The 15,305-nt window shown below is 41.1% G+C and overlaps 1 protein-coding gene across 1 annotated transcript; it reads right to left on the minus strand.

Annotated features, from left to right (window-relative positions):
* Positions 1-4,953: 4,953 nt before the first annotated feature.
* Positions 4,954-11,536, minus strand: KRT39 (keratin 39, type I). Its single transcript, XM_006774358.2, has 7 exons — positions 11,020-11,536; positions 10,104-10,186; positions 9,279-9,435; positions 8,254-8,415; positions 8,020-8,145; positions 6,467-6,687; positions 4,954-5,820 (listed from the first exon to the last, which is right to left on the minus strand). The coding sequence occupies exons 1-7, from the start codon at positions 11,458-11,460 to the stop codon at positions 5,574-5,576; spliced, it is 1,437 nt and encodes a 478-aa protein (XP_006774421.1). The 5' UTR covers positions 11,461-11,536; the 3' UTR covers positions 4,954-5,573.
* Positions 11,537-15,305: the final 3,769 nt, after the last annotated feature.

The raw sequence follows: 15,305 nt of genomic DNA on the forward strand, positions 1-15,305 counted from the left end.
GAACATTGGGGCCATGAGAGACAAGGGAAACAGGTATTGTAGAAGGGCCACCAGTCCTATCTGAACTGCCTTGTCATTTTTGTTCTCCACAAAGTGATCCTATTTAAAGGGCTGCCTTCAAATTGTTCTCACTTCTTTTGGGCCATGTTTGTCCTATTGGCTGCTAAAGAGTGTGAAGGTTGATATATTATGGGGAAGTTTTTTCCAACTGAATTCCATAACATTCTGGAAAATGGAAGAGTTGGCTTAGATGGGAGAAGAGTTGGACCTATATGTGGTAATCATTTCATTGTGTATACGTATATCAAAAATACTTCAAGTATATACAATTTTTATTAAAAAATAAGTAATAAAGTAAAAAAAAAAAAGAGAAATGTTCTATTCTTATCAGAACGGCTTAGTGTGACCTTGGCCATTGTCACCTCGAGTGAAATATTGTTTTGCCAATGGAATGTAAGCCTCTCAGAGCAGCACAATGAAATCATACTTGCAATGTTATTGGGTGCCAGGCATGCTCTAATAGCTTTGCATGCATTAATTAATATCAACTTTATGAGGTATATGCTATTAATAGCCTCATTTTAAAGATGAGGAAGTGGAGATAGAAAGGTTGAGTAACTTGCCCAAGATCTCCCACCAAGAGGTGGCAGGGCCAGGAATCAGACCCAGCTGGTCTAGCTTCAAGTCTCTGTTCTTAGTCAGCATGTGATTTTGCTTCTTGACCAGAAATGGCCAAAGTTCTTTTCTGGCACTTCCTGATGCCTTAGTAGAAGACACTTGTTCTGAATTTTCATCCTAGTCTTCTTTCCCTCAAGTTATTAAGTTCCCTTAAATGGGTTGTAATTTTTATATGCTGTACACTTTGAGACTTCTCTCTGCACCCAAAAAAGTTTTGCTGGGGGTACAGGTGAGAAGGGGGTGGATTCTTGGAGAGTGGTACTGAGGGGCGGTACAGTTATTTTTGATCTGATGGGTCAGTGAAACATGAGCTGACAAATGCCTATTCGCCATTTGGGGTGCAGAAAGAAGACCTTTCTACTTTTGCATACAAGTTGGGGATAGGCAGTTCTCTACAACCAACTATAGGGATTTGGAGAAATTCAGCCCAAAGTATGGTCTCTCTTGCTAGGTCTGTTGGATGAGTAGAGTTAAGTTGCTTCTCTAATGGCCATGGATATCAAGTAGGTAAGGATGAACCTTGAGGACATTATGCTAAGTGAAATAAGCCAGTTACAGGAAGACAATAATGCACGATTCCACTTACATGATATATCTAAAAACATACAAACACATAGAAATAAGGAATAGAGTAGTGGTTAACGGCGGCTTAAGGGAGGGGATAAGGAAGTGTTGCTAATCAAGGGGTTTGAAGTCTCAGTTATGAAAAATGAGTAAGTTCTAGAGAACTGCTGTACAGCATTGTGACTATGGATAAAAATACTGCTTCTGTTTTTGGAGACAGATTATATAATGTATCAGGCACATTTTTTGACCTTGCTAAGGAAATCCAAGTACTTAAAATCCAGTCTAATTTTTGTGTGGTATTGGGCAAATCATTTGACTTCTCTGTTAGTTTTCTTATCTTTTAAATGTAAATATTAATAGTAGCTACTTCATGGTGGTGTTGTGAGGATTAAATGAGTTTGTAATAATTATTAACGTATTGATTAACCACCCCGCTTTATAAACAGGTGATTAGGCATGTAGGGGAAGAATCATCTGCAAGTGTGGTCATCTGTCAAGCTAATGTCATAACCTAAAAGAACCTTTAAAAGGCATCGAGTCATCCAGATCTTTAAACCGATTAGAAAGCAGTGGCTTTTAATTCAGCACACGTGCTTTAGCTGAAGACTTTGTTAAAACTTGGATTCCCGGGCCCCACGCCTGGAGATGGCAGTGTGGGAGGTCTGGGGTAGGGTTCAAGAATCTGGATTTTACAAGCTCCCTGGGGGACTTGGATGTAGGTGGTTTCTGGGTTGAGTGGAGAAATTCTGGTGGGAAGTAAGGTGAGGGGTTACAACTGACCGAACTCCTGAGGAAAATCTCTGGGAAGCCTCTTCTAAGTAGAAAATGATTAATTGATCCTGGAGGATGAGGATGGAGAGGTCGTGGGCCATGTATAAGGGCGGGGTGCAGTGCATAAGTGAGAGACGGAGGGGAAGAGAGGAGTAGAAGTAACGTTACCCCTGTGTTCAAAGGGGTTTAAACCAGCTCTCATATGAACGTGGAGTCAACATGAAAAAAGGCAAAACATAGAGAAAATATGTTTCCTTGTTTATGAATACAAATGGGTGCTGATATCCCTTCTCCGTCTGAGACAAGCAAACAAGAGGCCACCTGGCTCCATGGAGTCAGTGCTCGGTGAGTGTCTCACCAGGACTTCGTGGGCTTGGAGGAAGGAACCTGGCATCACAGCTGCCTTGCAGGACTGGAACTCACGGATGCCTTGGTTTCAAGCGTCTGTAATTTGGCCGAGTGGTTAAGAGCATGAGGGTGGGGGTCAGAGAGATCTGGGTTTGAGTCCTGGCTCTGTCACTATCTAGCTCTGGGAAAGCCATTTACTCTGTCTGAGGTTTCCTTTCATTGTATGGAGAGAGGAATAAAAAGAGCTGCCTTGTGGGGCTGTGCCGAGGATGAGAGGCTGTGATGTGAAAGGCTCTGCCGCACAGGGCCTGATAATGAGAGATGCTCAGCACACCGCAGCTATTATTATTATTATTATTATTATTATTATTATTATTAATGGCATTATTGTACTCTGTAGCACTTGTCTCCCAAGGAGGCTCACACTGGTGTTACATTTATCTGAATAATGGCAATATTTATGAGAATAACGTATATTGAATATGTGCTGTTTGCCAGATACTCCTGTAAGCACTTTTTAAATGCTTTAGTTTATTTAATTCTCACAATGATCTGATGGTAGTTATTACCAATATCCCTGTTTTGCCGATGGGGAAAGCCATGTTCAGAAAGGTTCAATTACCCACTTGATGTCTCACAGTGAAGAAGCAGTGGTGGGATTTGAACTCAGGCTCCAGGGACCATGGTGTTTCTTGATTCATGCTTGTCTTTTGGGCTGTGCTAAAATTATACTTGTACTGACTCCTTCATTTCCCTCTCCATCAGCTCCTTTTCTATGCTAGCTGCTGACCTTTGCTGAACTGTGTATATTAAAAAAAACCACCTTTAACTCCCTCCTCTGGCTGCATAGGATACTGATTTAGCTTCTTGGTAAAGATCTGGACCCCTCATTGCCTTTACAAGGTTTGACTACTCATACACAACGTCTAGCAGATGGTTTTACATTCCTTACGTAGAGAAAACACTTAAAGAATCTGTATACCTGAGTGGTCAGAACCCCTCTTTGCTATGCAGTCTGTAGTTTATTTTTATTATGGACGGCACGTGGGATACTTTGCCGAGTGGGAGGAAGATGTGCTATTTCTGGGATAGATTGACAGTGGCGCTGCATCAGCCTGAGGTTAGTCTGAGTCCAGCGAGGCTCCTAAACCCTGAGTCTTGTTGGAATTAAAACTCAGAGCAGACTGAGCAGCTCTGGCCTCTCACCAGTTGGTTTCCCAGTCTGTTGATGGTATGTATGGGGTCCACCAGGGACCATCACTGAACCAACACAAAGGAAGATGGCATGGAAGGAAATGACATACACCCGGCTTTCAAATTAGGGAATAAACTGCCTCCCACAGAGCACTTCACAGCTTACAAAACCCTTTCACCATCAGTATCCCATTTAATCCTCCCAGCTGCACAGGAGGCAGGGCCCACGTTGTATGTCCCTTTTACTCAGGGTCACCCACACCGGCTCGGTTGTGGCTCTGCCCTCAGGTTTCTGAGTCCAAGTCTCATGCTCTTTCCACATTTCCACCCTCCGTCTGAGACAGTATGAAGTGAGGTGCTACCAGGGCTAACCTGGGCGTTCAGATGAGAGAGAAATTATTGACAGAAAAGAGATCACCCTGGGAGTTCTGCATTCCACTTGCTTAGTGTAAGTTGCTGCTTGTGTGGAGGAAGTGGATTGCTGAGCTGTGAGTTAATGCTTTTGTCTTTGATGTGGGCATCAGTCATCAACTGATACCTGATACATATCCTAAGACTTCAAAAATGCTTTATTGACTACAATTGTGGGCTTGGTCACAGGGGAGCTTGTTCTATTCTTTGCCCCCCACAAAGCCAAACACTGTTAAAACTCCAAAATCATGACTGGATAGATACATTCACAGAGAAAGAATTTTAACTTGAGATAATAATGGCACAGGTCTAGAGCCATGGCTAAAATAAAGCTTATATAAAACTGACAATTATGTAGTGCTTTCCAGCATACAGAGCAGCATTGCACAAAGTTTCATTTGATCTTCACAATATCCGTGTGAAGTAGGCACGATCCTCATTTAACAAACAAGGAAATTAAATTGAATGAAGGCCGAAGTGGCAAGTTTAGGACTTCAGGCTTTCTGGCTCCCTGTTCTGTGTTTGACTCAGAATTATTTACTAAAACCTCTGGAAATGTCAAGTAACTTTCATAGGGAATGACCTACACGCTCTGTGACCCGACTATGAGAAGCTTTGGTAAGGGCTGGGGACATAAATGGACCTTCTCACTCTGGGACTGCCTCGTGCTTGCAAGAGCAAGTATTCCTGATTACTTTCTTGCAGAGTTTGTGAATATTAAGTCCATTCTCTCTGGTGGATAGACTGAAGCAGGCATCTAAGTTATTTTTCCATAGTGACCCATCACAGTGAGACAGAGGAGCAGGGTTATGTCTTGAGCGTTCCAGCTACATGTCCCTTGTAAAACCATCAGAACCAAATCCCATTCCCTAAAGAATAGAAAGAGAAATAGCAAACATTTAATGAGAGGATCCATGCTATTTCTTCAAAATGCTCTCGATCCACTCCCCATAATTCTTCCCAATTTTCAGTGAAAATATTTGGAGAGCCTAATGGTTCCCAAAGTTTTGGAGAACATGGACATCTTTAAAACATCATGGGGAAGATAAAAGTATGTATGCATGGGTAAACAGTAATTAGGACAACAGAGTTCAAAAGGATTTAGACTCATGACAGTCTATTCAAGGAAACTAAATATTAAGGATCTTTTTCTCTATTCATGCTGTCCCCGTAGAAGCTTCTTTCTGTATCCAAACAGGGAGTTAAGAAGGGAAGGTGGTAGCTTTTCACCTTCATGTGCCACAGCCAAAAACAACCCCAGAACTTGTCTGACTGGCTCTAAGGAGGAACGCAAGTAAATAAGACCTGAATAAACAGAAGAGAAACCTGCCCATCACTTGTGGGCTGTAATGTAGGTCACCTTCCTGGGCACTTACAAATCAGTGCTTGTTCCTCAGATAAATGTGAAATGTGCTTCCAGGGAATGTCAGTCTTTATCACGTTGGCCGCAGAGACTTGGGACAGGAGCAGAACGTCAATGGGGACCCACTGTAGTAGAAAGAAACTAAGTACCTGAAGGGGCTGGGGAAATCTTAAACCTTTCTGGCAGGCGCAAGAATTGGCCTCTCTTTCATGAATGAGGCCACTTTCATCACCTTGGGATGTTAGACTTTGGCAGCTCTGATGATGAAGCAAGGCTGCACGTGCTCATGAGAAGAAATGACCTTCCCATCCTTAATCTCCTTGGTGATGGTCAGGATTTTAGCCAGTAGTCGGGGTAGGTCTCTGTAGGTGCAGCTGGGCTCGGGTATCTGCTGGAGAGCTGAAGATGATGTGTACACTGGGGCTGTGCATTCCATGGCTGTGCAAACCGAAGGCTCACCTATAGCGGCACACGGGTGGCAGGAAAGCCTAGACAAAGACAGAATTGTACCTGTGATTGAGGGAAGGCAACACTGGCTCTGGAGAAAAATGGCGGTGGTTAATTTTTCAACACGTGTCACTCAGAACAATTTAAAAGCATTACATAATTTCTTATGATTTAAAAACATTACAGCTTCTGTAAAAGTATGCTGAAGAGTGCATATGGACATGATGCTGTTGGCATTGAGGGTAAGTGACTGGAGGGGGATAAGGGTTTCAGCCTAAGCAGCTTCCTCCAAAGGGAGCAGGGTTGTACTGTTCAGTCTCATGAAATTCAGATGTTCATCTCAGTGGGGAAAACCTATAAGTCACCAGGAATGTTCATCTTTAAAGAAACACTTTTCCCCCTAGTAATTTTTAAAAGTCTAAGAAGTTAAAAACCTAAAAGGAAGTAACCAGGAGCAACAACTCCTCAAAAAAAAAACCACCAAAAACTGAGCTCAGCTCGACTAGGTTACTATGTGGATGTCCAAATGGCACAGCCTAAGAGAGTGTATGGACCCTTTCATCCAAAGCTCCCATCACTGGTCAGATCAGAGCACTGTTGCCCTGTTGCCAGTGGTAGTACATACATACATACATACATACATACATGTTGCGAGTGTCTTTTTCATAAAGATGTTACGTTACGCACTTGCTGTCTGAGCTCTCCAGCAGGCTGCGGTAGGTGGCAATCTCACACTCCAGCTGGGACTTGAGGTCCAGCAGAATCTCGTATTCTTGGTTCTGCCTCTCCAGGGCACATCGGATCTCCGCCAGCTGAGCCTCGAGGTGGTCGATCAGACACTGCATCTGGGCCAGCAGGGCTGTGTAGCGGGCCTCCGTCTCCGCCAGCAGGCACTCCTGGGAGTCTCTCTGCCGCGCAGGAGGAAAGCAGGATTTAGAATGATGACTCCTTTAAGCCCAGGTCTTTGTGATCTGTACCATTCTCAACAGTGGTTTCTTTGTGACAGATGCTAATGAAGCTTCAAGCCCTCTTATCATCTCACCAACTAAATCCAAAACCAAAATTATCAACTATGCTAAAGCTTGCTTCTTTCTTTCTTTTTTTTTTGTGGCCTCCTTTTAAGTGCTACTTATCTTTCTCTTTCTTAATCACTTGATAATCTCCTACCACACTTTCCTACCTATGAGAAAAAAGTACTCCAACTTATTTCACACCTAGGAATTAAAAAATCCATTCCTATGGTACCTCAAGAGTGTTTGTACCTTAAAAAGGAAGTGAGCAGGTTTAGCCACCTCCCTCAGAAAACTATTTCATAAATTTTGATAGTTTGTAAGTCGATCATTGAATCAGTTTTTTATATATAACGTATGAGAGTTGAAACTTTGATGATTAAAGTCCTTTCCTGCTCTATCATTCTTTAAGTTTTATGGATAATGGCATTTTATATTTTAATAACCTAGGGTTTGCATGATTATCCCCATTTTTATAGATGAGAAAATTGAGCTTCAAGAGGTTAAATGAGCAGCCCCCAGACACATGACCAGCTGGTGACAAAAGCAGCTTTGGGGAAGGCCTTCCTAATACCCTTGCTCTCAGAGCTTTTCAATATTCCCTGCTTCAGAGAGTTAGTAGGTGGCGGAATCAGTTCTAACTTGGGATCCCGAGCTCTGGCTCAGACTCTTAATTCTTTTGTGACTTAATGCCTTAGGATCGTAGTGTCTCCTCCACCTATAAAATTGGTGAGATGAAACTGATATTGGATTTGGCTTGGGAAAATCACCTTAGCTCTCACCAGTCAAGTTGGCTTAATAATTATGCCACCTCCCTCAGAAGACTATTTTATAAATTTTGATAGTTTGTAAAAATGCTTTGCATAAAATAAAATTCTCTTCTAGTGTTTCCCAAAGTGCATTCAGGGATCACTATTGCCATGTGAATTCTTTGAAAAAGGAGTCCACAGTCAAGTAAGTTTTGGAATGCTGAGTGCCATATTTCCCCTTCTCGGAGATTCATGGTACATATCAGCTTATCAAAGGCCTGTGGGAAGGCTGCCTGTTTACCCTTTGTTTAATGCAGCATTTCCCAGGCTTACTTGACCTTAGAGTCCTTTTTTTGGCCATAGACCCTTTAACAAACAGAGGGACTATTGTTCTGAGGAACACAAGTTGGGAAACATTGCAGCACACGTGTCAGGAGCTATTGCCATATATGGCGCTAGGCTTGGTCAGTTTGTTGGGTACCATTCGGTGCTGGGCCTGCCGCTCCACCTCCAGAGCATTCATGGTTCGTCTCAGCTCGATGATCTCCTTCTGGCAGCACTGCTGCTGTTGCGAGCTGGTCTCCACCTGTTGGTTCAGCTCCTCCATCTGAAACATAGTCAAGGACCATGGATATTATGATGGAGAACATAAATTTGACTGAAGGGCCCCTGCAAGGGCAATGTCCGCGCACTGGTTTTGACCTTCCTACCCTACCTGGGTGTTGAACCACTGTTCCACATCTCTGCGGTTTGTCTCCATGATAGACTCATACTGACATCTCATTTCTTGTAGGACCCGATTTAGGTCAACAGAGGGGGCAGCAGTCACTTCAATGTTGAGTCGGTCCCCAAGCTGGCTCTGTAAGGAATTGGCTTCCTATGGAAAGAAAGAGAGTGTGAAGTCACTTGGTGAACGATGGCCTCCTTGCCTTCTTGTTTCGGTCTAACAGCAATAATGCAGCTTAGTCACGTCTGAACTATAGCCCACAATAAAGGAATACATGATTCATAGGTGCTTTTGCGATGCTATAAAATGACTTAAGCCTATTTCAGATGTGCCTTTGTGTTCAAATAAGTGCAACATTAAAAGGAATTGACTGGCAAGATCAGGGGTTTAAAGAATTTAGATCATTTCCAGAGATGGGTAAGGGGGTGAAGCAGCACAGAGGTGGACTTAATGAGAGGCCATAGTCTCTATGATGCCAATATGGGCTAATGCCAATATTGACTTCTACCAGTAGTGCCTGGAATCTGTGAAGGGATGTCTACTAAAATAGGGCAGTGGTCGGCAAACTGCGGCTCGCGAGCCACATGCGGCTCTTTGGCCCCTTGAGTGTGGCTCTTCCACAAAATACTGACTTCTGCGCATGGATCACGAAGTTTCAATAGCACTGTACATGCACGCCCATATGTGGTATTTTGTGGAAGAGCCACACTCAAGGGGCCAAAGAGCTGCATGTGGCTCGTGAGCTGCAGTTTGCCGACAACTGAAATAGGGGAAACCTGTGAGGACAATAAAATTGGGTTATTTCCTTCTCTTAGAAAAGCTGGAGCGGAAAATGGAGGCTTCAGATATTGTATTATAGGCAACTGATGTGAAATACATTGAGCCAATGGTAATAGTAATAGTTATGATCAGGGCTGAAAAACAGAAGACTACCTAGAGCGGACACCCTTCGTCAAGTTGAACTCAAAGGGATCGATGCTATTTTTAGAGGCTTAGCTGGGGCTTTCTCTAACCTTCTCATGGTCGCTTTTGAGGCAAAGGAGCTCCTCCTTCAGAGATTGGACTCGAGCCTCCAGGTCAGCTTTGCCCAGCGTCAGTGCATTCAGGATCCGCTGTAGGCCGTTGGCATCTGCCTCCACTAGCTGGCGCAGGGACACCTCAGCTTCATACCTTTCAAAATGAGACATGAAGTGAAAGACATTAAATTGTAGGTGGTGTTATCCAAGCCAAGCAGAACTGACCGCCTTGTGGCGCTTTCTTGTGGGACTCTCATTTCCTGCATTTCTCGTGTGGGTTTTCTTCTCTTTAGAGGTGAAATCATTAGATAAACACCACCACTTAGTTATTATTCCTAGATTAGTTTGCCAGAGTGATGCTACGTTGCTTTTCTTTGAGGTGAAGGCATTTATCCTCCCCTCCTTGCCCCTAGAAGTGATGCAGTGTAAGTGCAGGGTATTGGATTAGGAGTTAAGAGAATTTGCATCCAAGATTTGGCTCTGTCTTGTACTACTAGTTGTATGCCTTTGCATAAGTAACTGAACCCCATTCAATCACAGTTTCCTCACTTTAAATAGTGTAGCAGTATATTTGCCCTACTTATTTTACTGAACGATTGGGAAGGTATCAGGTGGGTTTATATGTTAGAAAATACAAGCACTGTATATATATATGAGTGGTTATTAATCCTACTGCTTTATTGAATGTGAAGGTCTCTTCTGGGCTAGTGCTTTCATGGTACAGGCAGGAGGATTGGTAGACTTATGTATAATCTTATTGAGGGAATTAGCACCAGACGCGGGGTGAATTCTGTCAGGAATGACAGTGCTGGGTGGGCTTACTTGGCTCTCAAGTCATCAGCAGCCAGTTTGGTGTTGTCAATTTGTGAGACCAGTCTGGAATTCTCAGCCTTGGTACACAAGATCTAGAATTAAGAAGTTGTACACACAAATGAGACAAACACCAAGATCCCTTCCTTAAAAACCAAGGGGCTGGTGTGTATTTCAGTTAACAGGGGAAGGCTAGTTAGGCTTTTCCTAGCTATGCTTAGGCACCCTGGACAACTTTGGAAAATCAAAGTTTTTGTTATTTCCCTAAAAATTAAGCAAAATTAATAAAAATTTGTGTAGATGTTTTATTAAAATATGAAATCTACCTTAAGTTTGTGTAACATACATGAGCCACCAGAATGTAAACTCCATGAGGGCAGGGACATTTTAGTTCACCAGTATGTATCCTAAGCCTAGAATAATGTCTGGTGCCTTGTTGTTATGCTCAGTAAATATTTGTTAAACTAATGAAGCAGAATAAATCCAGCACATAGATTAGCAGCATATTACTCTGAATAGGAAAGCTAGGTTTGGTGTGGGAAGAAATTAAACAATGGGGAGATGAAGAAATGAGCACAAGATAGAAAAAGTGGTGATGGTGGGAAACATGGACAAAAATTGTACTAGTTAGGAACTTATTAAAACAAAATTCATTTTCTCAGATCCCTGTTTTCTTATTTTTGTTAAAGAAATGGCAGCAATGGGTTATTAACACATTTTTGTTCCTGAGTTATTTGGTTAGAATAATAGCAGAGTATATCTCTGGAAAATGAAAAACTATAACTATTACTCTGAATGTTGCATCAAAATGACAATTTCCTTCAAGACATTTTCTTATTCTACAAAATATTTTCCAGCATAAAAGGAAATAAAGATACTGGAGAATGTAAATTCAAAACTTGATTATACAGGTTGCCAAGAATCTTACCTTCTGCTGGAGTTCCTTGATGGTAGAAAAGTAGGACAGGTAATCAGGACAGATGACAGGGAGCTCTTTGTTACACTCTTCCTGGATTTTACACTCCAGTTCTGCGTTCTCTTGTTCCAGCACCCGCACCTTTTCCAGGTAGTTAGCAAGGCGGTCATTCAGGATTTGCATGGTCTCTTTCTCATGGCTGTTGATGCCTTCACCACACCAACCACAATCAACGTTGCTTACTAAGCAGATGGGCATCGGGCAAAAGCAAGGAGTGGGTTGGCAGCCCTGGGACTGGAAAGTTCTCAGAACATGGCCAGTTGGTTGGCATTTGTTGGTTTCAAGTTGTTGGCAGCTGGTGTTGGAGGAGATGATCCTAAGGTTTGTAACCCCAGAGCAGCCTTGGCCTGGGGTTGAAGAAGAACTAGTTGTTGAGCAGTCCTTGGTATCCATAGTGTGTGCCCAGCTTTGGTTTATTTCAAAGTCTGTGGTTCCCCTGCATCAAAAGCTCAAGCTACTGTGACTGAGTCTAAATTCTGAGCCTTTTGTGGCTTTTTCCTCTTTGAAGTGCTTATATAGCCTTTCCTCCAGGCAGTGTCACAGCAGACAGGATGTTTTCCAGTCTGGTGCTTATGTCGAATCCCATAGGAACATCTCATTAGTCTGTTTTTACTTGCCTGAGAAGAGTTACCTGGTCTCATAAAAATGTGCATTTAGGCTGTTACTAAGGTATTACCCATCACAACTACTGCTTGTCATTGGATTGAGAGCTTCACATTATTCTTCAAAAGGAACTGTCGTCACAGGTCTAACAGCATCCATTATTAAGTAGGAATGAGTATATTGTGTTCATTAAGTCCTTGTTGACCTCTCCGTCTGGCATTAACCTTGACCAGGAATGAGACCATTTATTTTTCCTTTCTTCTCTAGAAAAGGGAAACCATTATTATCTAATAATTATTGGTGTGAACTTAGAAATCAGTATTTTATTTTGTTCTGCCCAATCGATTTTCCTATTTTTTTTTTCTTCTTTGTTCTACTCAATTGTTCTCCCATTTTTACTGTGAGTATGGATTACATTGTCAGTCCTAACTAAGGCTCTTTTTAAAGGCAATTGTCAGGATTCTGTCTTAGCTTTCCAGATAGGTTTTGATTGCTAACAAGAAATTTCTTGAAAAAGAGGCTGGTTACCTTTCGGTTTTTCCAAAGCCCACATTTGATAACATTTTTTGTGCTCAGTGTTTGCTTGTGGTATTACATTAGCTAAAAATTTGTGATGGTCTTGGTTTATATTTGATGTTTAAGTATGATCTGTTGAGAGATATGTTTCTCGGGAATAGTTACTCAGCATTTTATAAAGAAATTTATTAGCTCCCAGTCCTTTATAGAAGCTCTAGGAAAGGATAGTTTCTTTGCCTTTTCCAGTTTCTAGAGGCCGCCCACATTCCTTGGCTTATGGCCCCCTCCCATCTTCAAAGTCTGCAATGGCCAGTCGAGTCTTTCTCACCTGACCCTTCTGCTTATGTCTTTCACATTTAAGGGCCCTTCTGATTATATTGAGCCTACTCATATCATCTAGGATAGTCTTCCTATTTTAAGGTCAGCTGTTGAGCAACCTTACTTCCCCATAGCTAAATAGTCTAACATGTGCAAATGTTCTGGGATTAGGGCATAAACATCTTTGGGGACCAATTGTTCTGCATATCAAATGATATAAAGAAAAAAAACATAAAGATATAGCATATTTTTGACCTGAAATTCTATATTCATCACTATAAAAACGCCAAGTATTTCTACATTAATTTAATTTAGATCCCAATGAATTTATTGCAATCCTCTCACAATGTGACTTTTTTCAACTAGACAAGATAATTCTGAAGTTTTATGAGAAAAAGTAAACAAATTTGAAGAGGTAGGAAAATTCTGAAAAAGAAAAGCCACAGAGAAGCTAGTCCTTTTGGATAGTAAAACATATTTTAAAACCTCAGTAATTAAAATAATATTGATGCACAAATAGACAGACTGTTGGTATAGAATAAGCAGTTTAGAAATAGATTCCCAAACAGACTGGGATTTAGTATATGATAAATGTGACATTTAAAATCAATGGGGGAAAGATAGACTATCAGTGGTCTGGAGGTAATTCTGTATCACCTGGGGAAGGGTACAGGGCAGGTGGTGTTGGATCGTACCTAATAGTAAGACAAATTGCAAATTGATCAAAGATTCAAATGTGAAAAATGAAATTACAAAATGGGCTAAAAGAAAACAGAGAATCCTTTACATATGTACAATCAGAAGGTCTTTCAAATAATGTCTCAAATTTCAGAAGCTATGAAAAACATCAATTTGTCTACGTCAAATAACTTATGCATGGGTAAAAAATACAACCTACAAAGTTAGAAGATAGATACCGAACTGAAAAAGAATATTTGCAATTACACCACAGACAGTGACCAGAAAGAAAGTATAAAAGACGGGCAAAGGGGGAGGGAAGAGGGACACCTACAATAATGCCAACATTAAAATTTTTAAATAAAAAATAAATTTACAAAGTGCCTTGGAAATAATGCTCATTGTTACTCATAATAAAAAGAAATGTAAATTTAAATATTTTGTTAAATTGATTTCAGTGATGAAACATCAATGAGAGAGAAAATTGATTGGCTGCCTCCTGCACACCCCCCTATTGGGGATGGAAGTGCAAACCAGGCATGTGCCCTGACTAGGAATCAAACTGCTACCTCCTGGTGTATGGGACCATGCTCAACCTACATTGGCCAGGCAGGAAATGTAAATTTAAACTACATTGAGAAACCTACTTGGTGTTGCTAAGTGATTAGAGCCTTGCCCTGCAAACCAAAGGGTTGTGGGTTTGATTCCCAGTCAAAGGCATGTACCTGGGTTGCAGGTTCAATACCCAGCCCTGGTTGGGGCAAGTATGGGAGGCAACCAATTGATGTATCGCTCTCACACTGATGTTTCTCTCTGTCTTTCTCTCCCTCCCTTCACTCTCTAAAAAAATCAATGGAAAAATATTCCTTTTTAAACTTTAAAAATCTGAAATAATTATAGATTCACATAAAGTTGCAAAGATAATGATTATATCTCACTCAACTATAATACAATTGTAAAACCAGGAAATTGATAAAATATGTGTGTTCTATATACTTTTTTTCACATGTGTAGATTCATGTAATCACCACTGCAATCAATATATACAACTATTTAATCACCACAAAGATCTCCTTCATGCTCTGCCTACTTGTCCTCCATCTCTCTAATGTTATCATTTCAAGAATGTCACGTAAATAGAATCATGCAGTACTGCCTTTTTCCGCTCTCCATAGTGGCCTTCAGATCTTGAGGACATTTCGGTTGTTTTCAGTTTGGGCCGTAACAAATAAAGCTGCTACGAACAATTATGTATTTTCCCCCAACCCCATTACTTCTAACCTACCTATATTTGAAGTGAACTTTTTGTGGAAAGTATTTACTTTTTTATTCTCTCTGCCAATCTCTGTCCTTTACTTGGTATATTTAGATGATTTCTGGATGTTGTAATTACTGATATGGTGGGGCTTACATCAGCATTTTGTTTTTTTGTTTTCTGTTTTTAAATTTCTGTTTTCTTCTTCCTGCCTTCCTGTGGGTTACTTGAATATGTTTAGAATTCTGCTTTTACTTATTTATAGCATTTTAAAGGTTTTTTTTGGATAGCTTTTCAAGTAGTTTCTTAAAAAGTATTACATTGCATACACATAGTTTTATCAGTCTACTGGTGCTGACATTTTGTCACTTCAAGTGAAGTATAGAGACCTTACTTCCCTTCCTCCCTTTACCCGCCTTTTCTTGGAGCATTTTTTTTTCTTTTTTGTCTGCAGCTGCTGGTGTTTCTCGGTTTTAGATTTCTCCAGTTCCCAATACTAGATATAGGAGACAAAAAGAAAGCCCTCGCCTCTCCCCTCTGCCTCCCCCCCCCCCAAAGCCCAAGAAACTCAGCACCATGTTGTTCCTTGGGTATCAAGAACCCTAGATGGTTTGGTCTCTTCTTCCACCTTTCAGAGTCTGCTTATATTTGTCTATATAATTTCCAGAGTTTTTAGTCATACTTAGGGAGAGGAAAGGGGAGATGTCCCTCTACTTCATCTCTCCTTTGCTTTTTATATGTGTAAGAATAATTACTCATATACTTAATGTCCAATAACAGACCAATGTACCTTATGGTATTTTATGAAGTCACTAAAATAATAGTCCACAAAGGATCGTACATATTTATTAGGATTGAAAATGCTTAG

This window comes from Myotis davidii, unplaced genomic scaffold (assembly GCF_000327345.1).
Source record: "Myotis davidii unplaced genomic scaffold, ASM32734v1 scaffold327, whole genome shotgun sequence".
Taxonomy (NCBI): domain Eukaryota; kingdom Metazoa; phylum Chordata; class Mammalia; order Chiroptera; family Vespertilionidae; genus Myotis; species Myotis davidii.

Bases quoted from the DNA above. Each gene is read 5' to 3' on its own strand.
- KRT39 (XM_006774358.2), bottom strand. From the start codon at position 11,460: ATGGATACCAAGGACTGCTCAACAACTAGTTCTTCTTCAACCCCAGGC. The intron at 9,436-10,103 runs GTAAGCCCACCC...TCATTTTGAAAG, and splicing joins GCTGATGACTTGAGAGCCAA to GTATGAAGCTGAGGTGTCCC. The intron at 8,416-9,278 runs GTTAGAGAAAGC...TTCTTTCCATAG, and splicing joins TCAAAAGCGACCATGAGAAG to GAAGCCAATTCCTTACAGAG.